The 16671-nt window shown below is 47.9% G+C and overlaps 1 protein-coding gene across 1 annotated transcript; it reads left to right on the top strand.

Moving 5' to 3' along the window:
- Nucleotides 1-572: 572 nt before the first annotated feature.
- LOC104470763 (striatin-interacting protein 2-like) lies at nt 573-16437 on the top strand (the record flags this gene model as incomplete). Its single annotated transcript, XM_010085804.1, is given in 13 exon segments — nt 573-748; nt 750-791; nt 2140-2205; nt 2860-2923; nt 3675-3746; nt 4042-4116; nt 5186-5283; nt 5824-5950; nt 7987-8087; nt 9952-10018; nt 13357-13461; nt 13825-14029; nt 16187-16437. Coding segments are annotated over 13 exon segments (1449 nt in total), but the record flags the coding sequence as incomplete, so codon positions are not given.
- Between the last annotated feature and the right edge of the window lie 234 nt (nt 16438-16671).

Below are 16671 nucleotides of genomic sequence, written 5' to 3'. Positions count from 1 at the left end.
TTCAGTTGTGGCGGATCAGCCCCACGATGCATTGTATCCGGAGGAAGCCAGGGGACATCCTGACCCCCTGGCAAAGGGCTGATAAGCACCGAGGAGCAAACTGCTCACAGCAAGCTCGTCTTTTTTTAGCTCTACTCTTGGAGTTGCTGTGTTATGGTCTGAGGATGCAAATGCCTCTTTTGCTAGGGGAGAAATGTTGGATGTTAGCTCCAAATGTTAAGATGGAAAATGGGGTCACACCTCCTAGAGCAGCAAGGTTAGAGGTACAGAGGGGGTTATTCCTTAGAATCACAGAATGGTTTGGGTTGGAAGGGACCTAAAAGATCATTGAGTTCCAACCCCCTTCCATGGGCAGGGACACCCCAGGGTGCCCAAAGCCTCATCCAGCCTGGCCTTGAACCCCTCCAGGGATGGGGCATCCTGTCCAGGCTTTGGTGGCAGTAGCTCCGAGGGAAATCCTCACCTGAGGACTGTCTGGAAGCTTGATCCTTCCAGGAGGGAGAGGTTTGGTGCCATCAGCTGGGAGGGAAATGAAATCCAGGGAGTGATTTGAATTTCTCCTTCTGCTGCAGCCCCTGGTGAAGCAAGACAGTCTGGATATCTACAACGAGAGAGACCCCTTCAAGAATGATGAAGCAGGAGTCGACGAAGAGGAGAACGATGATGTGGACAGTGGGATAGAGGGAGAACTGGACCTGATGGAGCGGGACGCGATGATCCCCCCTATGCCTGCTCAGCGTCCGCCTTTTAGTGTCTTTCCCCAAAGGGCTCCCCTGGGCCCCCAAAGTCAGGTAAAACCAGCTGGTTCTATTGCCATTCTCCCCAGTCCTAGAAACCACTTGTCTTGGAGTTCATCGTAGGCTGAACATCACTCTGTGGCAAATTTCTTGGCCGCTGGCAAGTTGTGTTGAAGTTGACTCTGCTTCTTTTTTTTTTGTGTTGGTTGGTCCTTTCTGGACCAGGTTTATCTGAGCCCTTCCCCAAGCTTTACAAAGCAAGTGTGGCCAAGCCTGGCCAGTAAGAGGCAATCCCGTTTTGGAAATCCCAGGTTGTACTGGGGAGGAGACTTGTGCTGGAGAGCTGTGGTCTGGGGGCAGGGTTGGCCTTCCCAGCCGGCACCAATGGATCTCTGCAGGGCAAGGTCCTAGACTAACCATCTTGGGAACTGGTTAAAGTCGTCACCTCTTGCTTGAGTGGGACTCTTGTGTTGCCAAATGAAGCCTTCTTGGGTGGCCTTGCTGTAAGGGGAGAAATGGGAGAAAAACATCGGAGGATAAAGAAGTTGGTGCCTTCCCTTCCTAAGACCAGTTCTGCCACACATGATATGGGGGAGGGTTAGGAAAAGAGGGTGAAATCCTCTGTCCCCTTCCCTCTAATCCATGTGAGGTTTTGCTGTTGATCCGAAGCCTGGATTTAATCCAGTATATTTTAAGCACAGGAGCAAATACATCTTTTCGATGTAGGAGCAGTGACAGGGTTAAGTGTGTCTATCCAGAGCGCTCCTCGCAGGGACACAGCAAGAACTGGTTTCCCACATGGGTGTCCGCACACATGGTGCCATCGTACCCTGCATAACTTAATGTGTTCAGCTTCAAAATCAGCCGTTGTTTTTCTTGGCTGGTGCCTGGAAATCCAGCTGGGTTTCTTTCTGCCTGCGAGAGCCTTGGCTGGTGGTTCATGTCCTACTTGTAGCGCTGAGACTGTGACCAGTTCTCAGGAAAGATGCCCAAGGTGGACAAGATGTCAGCTTGCTCTCTCGGAGCAGCACATGCTTTGCCAGACTGCAGAGACAGCATTTGTTCACTCAAAACAAGCAGATGCTACTTGGGGCTGCATGTGCTAGGAGCACAGAAGGTGGATAAAAAGGTACTGCTGGTTGTAGAGAACTCTTCTCTGTTTATTTGCACACTCCCATGGAGTTGCAGAGCAAATACAAATGGTTTTGGTTGACGTTGCTCCCAACCAAGAGCAATGGTGGCTCTAGGCTGTGGCTATTAAGACCTCTAGAGATGAATTCTGGAAAGCTCAAAGTTTCTTGCTGGTCCCACACTGGTTCTCTCTGGGCGATGCAGGCTGTGAACTGGTACGTGTCTGTTTTCCAACCCTCTCCTTGTTTCTGTTTCTCTGCTGCTCCATCAGACAGAAAGACATTGAGCATTTCCTGGAAGCAAGCAGGAACAAATTCATCGGATTCACGCTGGGACAGTGAGTCTTACGTGTGTAGGTCCAACAAAGTTTGTCTCATATCTCCCATCAGTGCAATTTAACTGGTGGGAGGTGTCCACAGGGCTTGGGTTTTCTCAACTCAACAAAGGCATGCTTGGGACCATGCAGGGCAGCGCTGGGCTTCACTGGGGCTGCAGCAATGCTCTCGGTGTTATATTCTTGGAGATGCTGGTCTCTGAGGACCTCTTTCTATTAAAAATCAGATGTAGCCCACAATAAGTGACCCCTGGCCCAAACCAGAGACTGGTTTGATGCGAGAGGGAGGTGGGACAATCTGGTATCCATAGCAAATCGTGAATAAATCAAGCTGCGGGTGCAGAGTCATCCTGGCACGGGCCCAGCAGGGTATATTTGTTTTTTAGGTGTGGTGCTGGGCTCAAGCTGGCTCCATGCAGAGACCTGATTTCACGCCAGTTCCTCACCCTGACGTCAGCCCTCTCTTGTGCAGTCTTTGGTGGGGAGGAGGTGGGAGGGTGGGCAGCTCATATCAACACCTCTCCCAATTCCTGACCCGTCTGGGATGCGTTCAGTAGATTCAGTAGACTACAGGCTTCCTCTTTTACCTTATATGACACATGTTTAAACCCAGATGATCTTCCCAGCCTCATACTTACCTTCTTTCATCCTCCACAGAGACACCGAAACCCTGATAGGGCTGCCACGGCCCATCCACGAAAGCGTGAAGACGCTGAAGCAGGTGAGATGGTGGCTCCATGTGCGGTGCTTGGGTGCAGCAGTCCAGAAAGCCCTGCTGAGCGGCAATCTGCTTTTCTAACCTCATTCCTGGCACTCAGCAGGTGCTCTGAGGTGGGATTGGACCCGTGGGGATGTCATGGAAGTGGGGAATCATTGGCCAAGGTCGCCAGGGCCATAGGGAGGTTGCAGGGCATCAAGTCTCATACACATCAACATTGTAATGAAGCATTATAATGAGTTTAAAGTTCCTCAGGTGTATTCTTTCAGCCCACAGGAAATGTTTCACGTGAGTTTAGTCTTCTGCTCCTCTGTTTGATCTCAGCTCTTGCTCTCTCTGCCCGGTGAGGTCAATCCCATGGTCTGAACAGCTTGAGAGGGGCTGGATATCTCCCACATGCAGTGTGGGATCCTCACGTCTGACCTCTGTCTGAAACACTGTTCTTGGAGGGAGTGAGAGGGTCCCTTCTTGGTAGTTGTCACAGGAAAGGCCTCTGGAGGTTCTTGCAGGAATTGAGGCAAAAAATCATAGAATCGCAGAATGGTTTGGGTTGGAAGGGGCCTTAGAGATCATCCAGTTCCAACCCCTCTTCCATGGGCAGGGACACCTCCCACTAGCCCAGGTTGCTCAAAGATGAGTCCTCCAGGTATCTCCTAATACTCGGATATTACTGAAATCAGCCAATGTTGTCATCACTGATGGTTTCATCCTTCAGTTGTGACACTGCTCTGCTTCTTTCTGTGTATTTTGCCAGCACAAGTATGTTTCCATCTCAGACATCCAGATCAAAAACGAGGAGGAACTGGAGAAGTGCCCCATGTCTCTGGTAAGAAGTTGCTGCTCCCCATCACTAGATAGATTGGTAGATTTCCAAAGTGTCCTAGAAATCCATATGTTCTCCATGATCCTTAGGACACACCTTGGATGCTTTTTTTTTCTAGAAGTCCATATCTTGACCAAATGCAGTAGAAAAAGCCCTGGAGGTTCCTGCAGTCAGTGTGCAGCTATGATGTCCATCGTTAAGTCCTCAAGCTGGGTTTTGTGGAGGTCACTGACATATCTCAAGTGTGTGGACTGGAAATACTTAATTTTCCCTTGTTTTTAATGTTTCTCTGTGCTAGGGGGAAGAGGAAGTCCCAGAAACCCCTTGTGAGATCTTGTATCGAGCAATGTTGTACAATCTCCCCCAGTATATGGTAAGCCCGTCTTTCTTAAGAGCTTTTGAGTGGGGAATGGTGCCCATCTGTGAGCTGCAGAGCTCAGCATGGGGTTGCTGGGGTGTGTTCAGGACTTGAATGGGGAGATTTTGGTGGGAATCCAGAGCAGAGCTGGGTAGAGGGTACAGTCCAAGAGGAGGGATTCAGAAGATCAAGGGGTGCAGATGCCCAGGGGCACAGTCAAACGGCTCAGCAAACAAGGTGGTAATGCCTTCGGGTCTCTGCCAGCCTGGCTGAGCTCTCAAGAGTTCTTCAAACTGTGGAAAGGCTGTAGGTTGTGACCTTCTGTACAGGGACATCCCTTGCAGCCTTCCCATGGCCCCAGGAGATTCCCAGAGTAAACACAGACTGGTTTGGGTTGGAAGGGACCCTAAAGCCCACCCAGTGCCACCCCCTGCCATGGGCAGGGACACCTCCCACTAGCCCAGGTTGCCCAAAGCCTCATCCAGCCTGGCCTTGAACCCCTCCAGGGATGGGGCATCCACAGCTTCTCTGGGCACCCTGGGCCACTGCCTCACCCCCCGCACAGGAAAACATTTCTTCCCAAGATCTCATCTCCATCTCCCCTCTTCCAGCTCAAACCCGTTCCCCTCGTCCTGTCCCTGCACCCCCTGATCCAGAGCCCCCCCAGCTCTCCTGTAGCCCCCGTTAGGTACTGGAAGGCTGCTATGAATACGAGTGTCATGAAATTAAGCTAAATTAAGCTGCTAATTGGGTCACATGTACTATGTCCGTAGGGAGAGACAACCCCAGATTTAACAGCATTAAGCTCCTGCTGTACCTTGCATTATTTTATCTGTGCTACTCGAGCTCAGGTGCTCATGATGCCTTAAGTTAATGCTAAGCCAGAGCTGCCGTGCTCCCCACACCTGGTCTGTCTGTCCGGGATATAGAAGGAGAGGTTGAGCCTTGGCGTAGGCAGTGAGCAGAGCCTGGGCTGGTGAAACCCAATAAACTTGGCTTGAAGTTGTCCATTTTCAGCACGTGCAGGAGAAGGAAGGAGTTCCCCCTCCTGGGAGCATCCCTCCACGCCTGTCCTCCCCTGCAGATAGCTTTGCTGAAGATCCTCCTCGCTGCAGCGCCCACCTCCAAAGCCAAGACCGACTCCATCAATATCCTGGCAGACGTGCTGCCCGAAGAGATGCCGTAAGTCCCTGACAAGGTGTCCACTAGCCATCCCAGCTTTGCCACAAATTCTTGGACCGAACAGGAGAGTTGGGATTTGGTGAGAGGTTTGGGGGACTCCAGATTTGGGTATGTCTCTTTGGATAGGTGCAAGGTACTGCTGCAACCAGGGCAGAGGGGTGAAAGCCAAGGAAGTGATGCCGGTTTTTCAGGAGCGTAATGATTTGAACACGGTTGGCAGGCGCTGTGCTCTGCTAGCTGACAAAAATCATCAAATCCCACTAATTGACACAAATCATAAAGATCTGTGAGCATATGGCAGGTGTCCTTCACACCGCTCCCCCAGGATTGCTGGCGGAGGGCAATCAGCTTTTATTTTTTTCTTTTTTTTAATGCACTTTGGTGTCACAAAGGCAGGAGAGGATGGAAATGGGAGTCCCAGGGGGAAGTGAGGGTCCCTGTTTCTCTGGAGCCTGTCCAGATGAATATGAACTCAACAGTCCCTCAGTCCTGCTTGCTCCCATACCCACTGTGCTGTTGCCTTTTTTCCCTCCAACGCAGCATCACCGTTCTTCAGAGCATGAAGCTGGGGATCGACGTGAACAGGCACAAGGAGATCATCGTGAAGAGCATCTCGGCTTTGCTGCTGCTGCTCCTCAAGCACTTCAAGCTGAACCACATCTACCAGGTGAGCACAGAGAAGGGGTCGGCCAGCGCCAGGCTGGTCTTGAAGGTGGTGTGTCCTTATGGACCCTCTCCAGGAAGGGTTCCATGAGGAGCTGCAGATCGCTTTTCCGCAGCGGTGAACACTTGCCCCAGGCTGGGATTTGTCTAGGGTTACTCAGGCAGGGATAACCTGCCTGCAATATATCTCTGGCTGTGTTTTGACAGGATTGTTTCCACTCCCGTGGAAAGAGTTTTCAGACTTCTGGAAAAATTCATGCTGTGGCTGATCAGGTTAAAATCATGAGTATGAGCCTTCCTGGCAGAAGGGGGAAGGGGATGGGGGTTAGACAAGACCCTCTTTTGCTCTGTCTCATCTCCAAGGGCCAGAAATAGTGCTGGGTAGGACCTCTTGAGGTCGGCTAATCTAGTTCTCCGTCCCTCGGCAGGATCAAGTTCTTGGGGCTCCAGTTTCAACACAGCCTGGAGGTCTGGGTCCTAGATGCAATCTGATTTTTGTTTCATCTGCATGGCACCAGTTGAACTGGGCCCACGTGAGGGCTTTCCTTGATTAAAGAAACCCCAGGGACTGATTTAGGCTGTGGCCTGGGCCCAGTTCTCCACCCATTCTGCAAGTCAAACAATTAGTGTTTTGTAATTTTTTTTTCTTTTAAAGGCTTCAGCATGGTACAAATCCAGCTGTGTTATGAAGCCCCCTGATATTTATCTGAGGATAAATATAAATCCATGTAGTGGATTGGATAAAATGGAAAAAGAAAAAAAAAAAAACCACAACAAACCACATTTTTACAATCCTCCATTTGCTTCGGGTCCCCCCACGTCCCTTCACTATTTTTTCTCCCTTCACCCCCAAAACAGTTCCTCTCATTTCCTCCTCCATGGCACAAGGACCCTTGTGCTAAGTCTGGAAAAACCTGTAGAGTTTTCTCCTGATTCTGCTTTTGTGTCTGATTTTGGGTGAGCCATCATGATTTCTTTCGGTGCTGAAGCAGGTCTCAAGGAGCACCCCAAAAGCCGCTGCGGGGGCTGAGCTGATGCTTTGAGCATCGATGGAGGTAGTGGAGAGCGTGGCTGGTCCGGGCTCTGCTGGGGTCACCCTGTGCCAGCTGCTGCGTCAATGCGGCAGCAATTGCACAGACCTGCACGCCAACACACAGCATGGGTTTTTTTGTCTCGGTTCTGTCGAGATTTGGTGGTTTTTATGCCAACAGAGAAACGCCATCACATTATTGCAGTTCAGCACATTAGAATTATCTTCAGTCTGATGCTACATAACATACTAAGGTGCTGGCAGCTGCATTTCCAAGCAGTGAGAGCATCTCCGATCCCAGCTAGCAGGGACTGCTGATTTCTCACTCACAAATAATGGTGGCGATGTGTCGTCGGTGGCATGTACCGAGTGTCGACAGCTTGTACCAGGCTGAGATGAGACATAGGAACAAACTGTTTCTTCGCTCTCAGATTTGGGATGTTGATTGCAGGTTAGTGAGAGGCACGGTCGGGATGGGATAGGATGGGACATGGCTGCTGTTTGTGTCTGTCTCTTTAGAGGACAGAAGAGATTTGTTGTATTATGCAGCTCTACATCCTCAGATCATTTAATGCTTAGAGAGGGAAAGAAATTAAAAGCATATATGAAGGTAAGGGTACTTTTTTCAGACAAAATTTGAAAATCAGCATATGACAGCAATAGGAATTATTGTATTTTCTCATGTAATAGCTACGTCTCCTCCTTCCCTCTTCCCCCTATACTGTTTTGCCACAGATTTTATTTGGAAAAGCTCCACTGCAGCTATTCCTAAACTACTGCCATAAAGTTTGTGTGTCCACTCTATGGCAAACAATTTTCCAGCCGGTGGGAGCTGCTGTATACGATGCAAGCCGTATACAGCAGACTTCTGCAAGGGGAAGATGGTTTGCAAGGCGTCTGTAGCAAACCAACGAGACTGCTTTGCTTTCGGCTGGAAATGGGCTTCCCTTCCCGGGTGATGCTCCCAGTTGTTCCAGCTAACGTTGACCCATTTCACTTCTCTCCCTCAGTTTGAGTACGTGTCCCAGCATTTGGTGTTTGCCAACTGCATCCCGCTGATCCTGAAGTTCTTCAACCAAAACATCATGTCTTATATCACTGCCAAAAACAGGTACAGCCACTTCTGGGGAACAGAGAGGTGACAGCGCAGGGAGGCTTTGTGCATGAGGAACCTGAGACGTGGTGGGACCGAGCGACCTCTGGTCCCAAGCAGAGCTTTGGGGCAGTTTGTTCTCCACTACAGGGATACGCTGGAGGAGGGCAAATCCCTTCTGCTGAATTATGAAGACTGGACAGGGAGTTTCCAATTTCTCACTGGACTATGAAAATACACATAGACCCCTTTCCCCTGCTGACAGTAGGGATATTCTCATCTTTACGTGGACTCCTGGAAAGCAGGCCAGTGCCACCAGGCATCTGTGGGCCACAGCTTCAAAAAGGAGAGATGGGGTAGAGTCTTTTAGTTTTTTTCCGCTTTTTATACTTTTTATAGCTGTAATTCAGCTGCCCTGACGTCTTCAGGTTTTGCATAGTTGTCATTGCCTTTTACTTCTGATTTGAGAATGACGCTAGCCCCATTTTGAGTCTGTGTCGGGACTGGCTGGACTACCGCAAGTCAGCGTAAAGAACTGAAAGTGAACAACTCTTTCGCAGCTCACCAGGAGTAGGCAGGATTTCCCCATTTGGAGGGGAGCGCTACAGGGGATGTTGCTGTTGGAAGGATGAAAAGATCCCTTTTCTTCCTTTTTGATGCTCTTTTTTCTTGCTCTTCAGCTGTGCGAGTAGGCTGGTCTGCCTCCTGCATGGTGTGGTTGTGTCTGTGTGAGAAGGCATGCCTGGAAAAATAGAAAGTAAGATATTAATTCTCTCACCCAGAGATTTGTCAGATAGTGGCAAACAATGTTGGGCACTGCCCTGCAAAAAGGATTGTGGGATTTTGTCACGTTCAGGTGCATAGACCCAAGTCCATGCTGCAGTGGGAAATATCAGATGTGATGCCAGTACAGATGAGCCGTGGGGCCCCTGGTCCTGAGCTGTCTCTCTCTGAGCTCTCCTGCTTCTATCTGCACAGTGCTTCCAGTTTTAGGGTTATGGTGGGTAGGAGCCAGCATCTGTCATTGTGGTCGGACAAGCCCTTCCTGTGCCAAACGCTTTAAACGAAGCCTGGTTTAGGGGATCTCCCAGCCTTGGCTCTTCATCCTGGCTTGCCTGTGACTCAGTGATTATCACAAGTCAGCTTGTTGCTCAGCTGCTGAATTTAAAAATAAAAAAATAGTGAACAAGAGGGAACACAAGAACTGAAACTGTGCGGTAGCGCACGCTTCCTTTTAAATCGGTGCACCTCAAAGGGCGTGGATAGCATCAGTGTGTGGGTATATATGCATACACACTTTATATATACATGTGTACTTCTCTTTTTTTTAATTGGCTACTTTTACAAAATCAATAGGCCTGGGGGGCTTGGAAAGTCCTGATGCCCTCATTGTGAATTTTTTTGCTGGTCTCCATTTTAACTTAAAGATCTGGTGGTGGTTTTTTTTTGTTTTTTCCTTTTTAAAAATATGTATATGGATAACTAATCCATCATGTCCTAATGGATCCAAACCCTTTGAGTCCTTATTAATGCAGTCAGGATGTGTTTTGGGGCCAAGAGGTATTGACGTGCTCCATTAAGCCGAGACACAAGGCAGCGGTGAGGCCGGGAGCCCATTTGGATGCCTTTGGTGCCGTTTGAAATGCAGGAGGGAGGCACGTCCACGCGGCTCTGGCTGCGGGCTGGTCCACGTGCCCAACGTGGAGATGGGATTGCTGCCCATCCAAACTACCTGCTGCATGAGGCAGCGCTGCTGTTGCAATTCAAACCCCAAGCATGGGGAAAATGTTGCAGGTTTCTGGGTATAATCACATAGATCATCTTAAAAAGTTTCTTTTGGATCCTGGTTTTTAACGAGTCCCTTCTTCCCTGTCTTCCACAGCATCTCCATCCTGGATTATCCATACTGCACAGTCTGTGATTTGCCCGAGCTCACAGCAGAAAGCCTGGTAAGCAGAAAGGGTCCTTGTAACCAGTATTGCTCTAAGCAAGACCGTGAGGAAGGATTTTTGTTTTCTTTTTTTCTGTCTTTTTTTTTTCTGTACCAGAAACCTTTTCAAAATTAGACTATTTTTTCCCCCTGCAGAGCTGAAAATTCCTCCGATCACTATCCTGACTCGTTATCAGCTATGGGGAGGAGTGAAGGAAGCACATTATAAACCGCATAAAAATAGTTAGGTTTAGAGTTTTCCCTTTCACTTCGCCTGCTTTTAAAAAGGATTTGCCTGGAGGCTGTTTGCCTCCCCGGTTTTAATTGCTCTGAGTGCTCACATTTTGTAAGATGCCAGTAGATGGAGGAATGAACCAAATTCCCTACGGAGAGGAGATGTAAGCCAGCGCGATGGGCTGTGTGAGCATACGGACTACAGATGAGACATTAACGCTGGCAGGTTTGTACCTGCAATAATTCAAACTCAGAGTTTGAATCAGGCAGGGTGCAGGGCAGGGGCAAGCTTTGGGGTTCATAGGGAGGCGGCTCAGAGGAAAGGAAGACCCTAAATAATGCAGGAATCATTAAAAAGGAGCCTGACCACAACCAGTCCAGGCAGGGATGCTCTCATGTTGCCTGGCTGCTAAAATCTTAAGCATATCGCATTTTCCTTCACTTTGTAAAGGTTAAAATCATTAAAGTGAAAGATTTTCCTTAGTTTCTATGAACCAAAGTTGCTCACGAATCCCTCCAGGGTTGCGGTCAGCCAGGACAGCAAAACTGGTTTTATTGCTGCTGTAGCCACAGCATTTCTGATCTGCCGCTGCGATGCAAATTCCTGACATGAGTTGATTATGCCAGATCAGATTTATATTAAAACCCACTGTGGAGCGTGTGTGGGTGGCTGTGGGATCATCACACATGGGTGGTGTGCTGGCTCTGTCCTCTGCCACTGTCCCGCGTGCCTTCCCACCAGCGCTTCTTGCCTCCTTTTCGGTGCCTGCGCAGGGTGACGGCTCCTGGACGTCGCCTCCTTCCTTACAAACGGGCTCGAAGCCGTGTTTTGTGCTGGTCCACGGGCTGCTTGCCAAAGGCTGGGTGTCCTGGCCAGGTTGGGTGGCCGTCCAGCCCTGCCAGGCTCCCACAGACTGCATCGTGGCCCGATGGGGACATCTAGTGACACATCGCTGAGTGCTCTGGTTGCTCATGCTAATCCTTACGCTCGCCCTAAGCTTTATGGCTGTAGAAGACTGAACTTTTTTAGGGAAAATCTTCCCAGTAGGGTCTGCTCTCCAGTCTGGGAGTGGTTGCATTAAACGACAGTGCCTCATCACTTTTTTTTCCAGCAGACATGGATGTTAGCCTCATGGGAGACTAATTTAATTAGAAAATATGCAGAAACCAACTTGAATTTTACCATGTGTGTTCATCTTCTGGAGGATACCCGTGAATGTGAGGATTTAATAAGAATTAAACATGCCCTGGTACTTCAGAGGCATAAATTTTTGCACGTTTCTTCAGCTAACATTTTGTGTGTTTAGGGTTTGGTTTTTGTTTTTTTTTTCCAGTACTCCAATGCACTGATTTTAACATCCGAGCCATAGCACATTTCTTAGCAGATATAACAGATGATTATGATTTTGGTGGGTTGAACGCAGGAGAGCGTTTGGTTTACTTCCATGGAAAACCAGGACGAGTTTGCTGTTTCCAGAGGAGGGATCCTTTGGCTCTTCCCAAATGGTGTAAAATCATCCCGGCGAGGTGGCGGGGGCTTCACCCGTTCTACTGGCTCTTTGATTCCTTGCCGGTCCCCATCTCCCCTCTCCTGTCACGGGGCTGTCACTCCCCTGCAGCTCCCTGTGTTTGGGGAGGGGGCTGCAGAGGACCCTGCTGCACCGTGTCACGGTGCCATGGGGAGGAGAACAGGAGACGGGGGTAAAAGGGGATTGAAGTCTGTTTACCCTGCTCCCTCCTTCTGTAAATCTGCTGGAAAGACTCTCACTTACTTGAAGCTATAGAGACATCATCAGATTGGTGACAAAAATAAATCCAGCCATGTATGAAATGGGTATTAGCTTATTCTGATGGGGTCTTTTTGGAAAAATGACTTGGTGCAGAGGGAGTAGATTGGGACTGGGCACCGGTAGGAAACTGCACAGACGCTGCTCCTGAGTCAGGACCCCCACGCAGCATCCGCGAGCACCTCGGTGACATCTCGGTGACATTCCGCCGCTGCGCTCTGCTGTACAAGCTGCACTGCGTGGGCAGGAGCCTCCAGCACAGGCGTAGCCTCTACTGGCAGGAAAGTGCATTTGCTCAGAGTGGCTTTTACCAAATCCCAGAATTAAATTTAAAAAGTCAGAAGCACTTTCTTTTGGGCTCTAAAAATGTTATGTACAATAGCATTTTACCAGCTTACTGAAATTGTAGGTTTGGTGCTTGCTTTTAAGAACAAAAGTATTTTGCTGACGAGATTTTCTTGGATAAATGTAGTTTTGAAGCTGGATTAGACACTGACAGAAGGGGCTCATCCCCAAACTCACCTCCTAGGCGTGCCCAGAACCTGGATCGAGCACCAAGCTGCAGTTTTTGCCATGAGTTGTTCAGGCTGTAGCTTGCTGTAAGTGGTTTATACGGGAAGCAGCACTTATTTCCACTCTCATCCCCAAACAGGTTATTTGTGGGACACTTCTGTTGTGCTCAGTCTGTTCAAACATAAAGCAAGTTCCTGCAGTGGTGGAACTACTGCTCAGATGTGCCATGGGCAATATTTATGCAAGCTGGAGCAGGGGGTGCTTCCATTTAGCTAATATTTAAAATAATCTATCAGCTGTGCTTAAGTTGGAGGGGATCTGTGTTACAGAAAAGTCATGTCCTCCTGGTAGAAATGCTGCTGTTTGTCATCCTGCGTTGTTGTGTGATTTCCTTTTATTTGTCTGTAATATGTCCTCTAAGCATGCGGTAATTTATGAATTAATTTATATAATGAAGAAAATATTCTCTAAGCAGTGGTGATCACTAGGCTGTAATTTGCTCTCTGACTGTAAACAACAAATACAAATCTACCCCAACATGCATTTCCCATGACGGAATAATGTGATTTATCTTAGCTCTGACTTTAAAACAAAATGCAAATTAAAATGCTGATTAAATCTGAGTCTTTCAGAACAGTTTTCCCCAGAATCTGTTGGTTTGCCAGCAGCATGATGATACCCAAGTGAGGAGGCAGCTCCGCTACTCACTCTCCATCGGAAATAAGACTTGTGCAGATAGTAAAAAATCCAGATTTTCTGCACAGGGATGTCTCGGTGGCGGTGCTGTTGAATGCTGCAGTTAGGGTTGTGCTTTCCTTTGCAGGAAGCCGGAGACAACAACCAATTCTGCTGGAGAAATTTATTCTCCTGCATTAACCTGCTAAGGATCCTCAACAAGCTGACCAAGTGGAAACACTCGAGGACAATGGTAAGGCGATGTTCCATCCCCCTGTGGGTTGTCAGCGTTGCACCTCGAGCGTGTCCCCAGCTCGACACCGCTTCAGCCAGGCAGAGAGTTTCTTCTGGCAGCGCTGGGGCTTCTGCTGCTTCATAAACTGTCCATTTTCCTTTCACAGATTGAGCCTTAAATGCAGAAATACTATTTTTTTTTCTGTAAATAATACTTATTTCTCTGAGCCTCAAGCCCCCTGCAGCAGGTGTTATGTTGAACATTCCTGTTCTCAGGGTTTGTTCTGTACATGATCCAGGTGTTAGTGCCCAAAGCTGTGCAGACAGCACTCGTGTTGCTTTCTCGAACACGTCACATTAATCTGTGTCGATTCCTTGGCAGATGCTGGTAGTCTTTAAGTCGGCCCCAATCCTGAAACGAGCTCTGAAGGTGAAGCAGGCCATGATGCAGCTCTACATCCTCAAACTGCTGAAAATCCAGACCAAATACCTGGGGCGGCAGTGGAGAAAGAGCAACATGAAAACCATGTCTGCCATTTACCAGAAGGTGCGGCACCGCATGAACGACGACTGGGCTTACGGCAACGGTGAGTGGTGCCAGGGAAGCATCCGCTCTGTGCAGAGCCGAAATCGGCACGAAGGGGGTTTGACATATTTTGGGCTGTGACCTGTTAGAATCCCATTAATGTGTTTGGGTCAGTATTGGGGATTTTTCTCAGAAGTTTTTAGCACCATCAGGAGGGAACAAATTGATTGCATGGGGAGAGGTGGGAATAATCAGATCAGGATGGGACGTGGTCAGCTTCGGTCTCCAAAATGAGTTTCCACCGAGCCCAGACCTGAACTTTTGCATTCCCAAATCTCTTTTGCTGTTGAGACACTAAACTGTCCTGGTATCTGCACCAAACATGTGTGCTTAGGATGGCTGTGGAGTGAAAAATCTGACTGACAGCTCTGCAGCTCACACCTGAGAAACACCAGCGGTTACATCCCAGCGGAGCAGACACTCTGAATCCTTAAGCTGAACCACAGACTAGACGAGCCGGTCTGTTTAAACAGCTCTGTGTAGTCTAAATCTGTATTTTCTGAGGGATGTTGTGAAGTTTCTGATGTTCCCCGTGTATTAATCTGTGGGATGCATCAGACCACATACTCTTGTTCCCTTATAAGAACATTCAGTTGCTGCAACAACTCACCCAAGCTTAGGACAAGAAGAGAAAGTATTAAAATATCTTTTTGCCTTAATAACACAGTCCTAAGTTTTTGTTCTGCATGTATCTCCTTTTTAATGAGTATTAAGCAGAAAAATTGGGTAGCATTCCTGTTTCAAAAGAAAACAGGGCAAGAAGTAAAAGCCTAACTTAACTTTTTTACAAGGGAGAAAGGTGCTATAGAATTATGTTAGGGTGTTCAACTGTAAAATATAGAATCCATTTTTTTAAGATTTATATGCTTTTGATAGTCATGGTACTACTATTGACACTAATTCAGAAGAACCAAAAAACTAGACTCAATATTTTTAATTCCACTTTAGGGCTAGTGGAGTTCCCCCAGTAACCAAAGAGCAGGAAGGCGGGAAGACTGGGGACTCCCTTTCTTTTACGGGGATTTTTATCCTGTCACTGTCTTTCTCAGCGTGCTGACTGTTCCATGTGGGACTGAATACGGCAGCAGGGCTTCTTTATTCCACTAACGGGATACAGGATACTGCCTGCCTTGGGTAGCTTACATAGCTTGAGCACTACACGCTCCAAACCAGCAGAAGACCTACGTCACCTGCCCTGGAGAAAGGGTTCATCTTAACCAGTGAATTTACCTGTACCAAGTATTGAGAATGACGCAATTTTAGGACAGATGCAAAGGATAAATTTTTGTGTGTGTCCCACTTCCCCCTTAGGAGTTAATCAACAACATAATGCAACGCTCGATCGCACAATTTATGACTCAGCAGAGACTGCATCTTGACCTGGACAGTCTGCCAGGGAAGCGCTTGGCTTTCGGAGACACGATCTGGAAGGGTTTTTCCTGGAGTGTTTATTTTTATCTGGGTGTATCTGGGTTGATACTCAGCTCAGACCTTTCCCTCCCTTGAGCACTGCTGAGCTTTGCCAATGAATTTACTGAACCTTTATGATGCGAATGACTATTTCTTATAGATTTAGAGTTCAGAAAGGCCAACTTTCAAAATACTATATACTTTTTAACATGTTATATATTTAACATAATATTGCATCCTTAAAATATTGTGGTTATTACAGCCAGTTATTAGATTTTCAACATCATTCATAGTTAAATTTGTCCACATTTTAAAAAAACTCTGTTTTCAGTAGCTCGTAATAAGCTCACCAGGTTTTAGCTACATACATTTAATCTTGATCTCTGCTTCAGACGTCTGTGGAGATTTTCAGTAAAAGGGGTGGGGCCTCTCTGAAAAAAGCAGGAGGTTGGTAATTATAGAGAGTCCTTAAAGCACACAACAGAGCAGAAATAATTGCAATTCTGTAGGAAGCTTTTGGATTCTGCCTAATTTGCAAATAATTTTAACATACTTTATTAACATACCTTAAATTAAAATGTGTACATAATGGCAATTAATTAGGAATAATAATTAGGAATAACTGACTGGATAATACTCTGGTCAATTCAGACGTGGTTGCTGTAAAATCTTCAGCCTTTCCCTTGCTCAAACCTTATCAGAGTTACTTTTTCCACAATCCTTTGGTCTTGTTTCGTCTCCAATGTAGATATTGATGCCAGACCGTGGGACTTCCAGGCTGAAGAATGCACCCTGAGAGCCAACATCGAAGCCTTCAACAGCCGCAGATACGACAAACCTCAAGACTCGGAGTTTGCGCCAGTGGACAACTGCCTGCAGAGCGTGCTGGGACAGCGGCTGGACCTCCCCGAGGACTTCCACTACTCCTACGAACTCTGGCTGGAGCAGGAGGTGTTTTCCCAGCCCATTCGCTGGGAGGAGCTGCTGCACTACCAGTGAGAGTGACACCTTCATCTGCCCCCGGTCCCACCTCGATAAGGACTCAAGGTGCTACAGGCTGGGGAAAGGAGGATTATTTTGGACCTGGAAAAAAATGTCAGTCTTCCCAAAGAGACCAAGCCTCTCTGTCTCCACCCAGACACCCCTGTGTACACAACTGCCATCTTTTTGGAGGTCATCCCTTTCCTGTGACTTCATGGACACCATCCAGTGTAAACAGAGCTGCACAGAAGC

This window comes from Pterocles gutturalis, unplaced genomic scaffold (genome assembly GCF_000699245.1).
Source record: "Pterocles gutturalis isolate BGI_N339 unplaced genomic scaffold, ASM69924v1 scaffold48271, whole genome shotgun sequence".
Taxonomy (NCBI): domain Eukaryota; kingdom Metazoa; phylum Chordata; class Aves; order Pterocliformes; family Pteroclidae; genus Pterocles; species Pterocles gutturalis.
The sequence above is the reverse complement of the archived record's forward strand: the minus strand, read 5'-3'. Positions and strand labels throughout refer to the sequence as shown.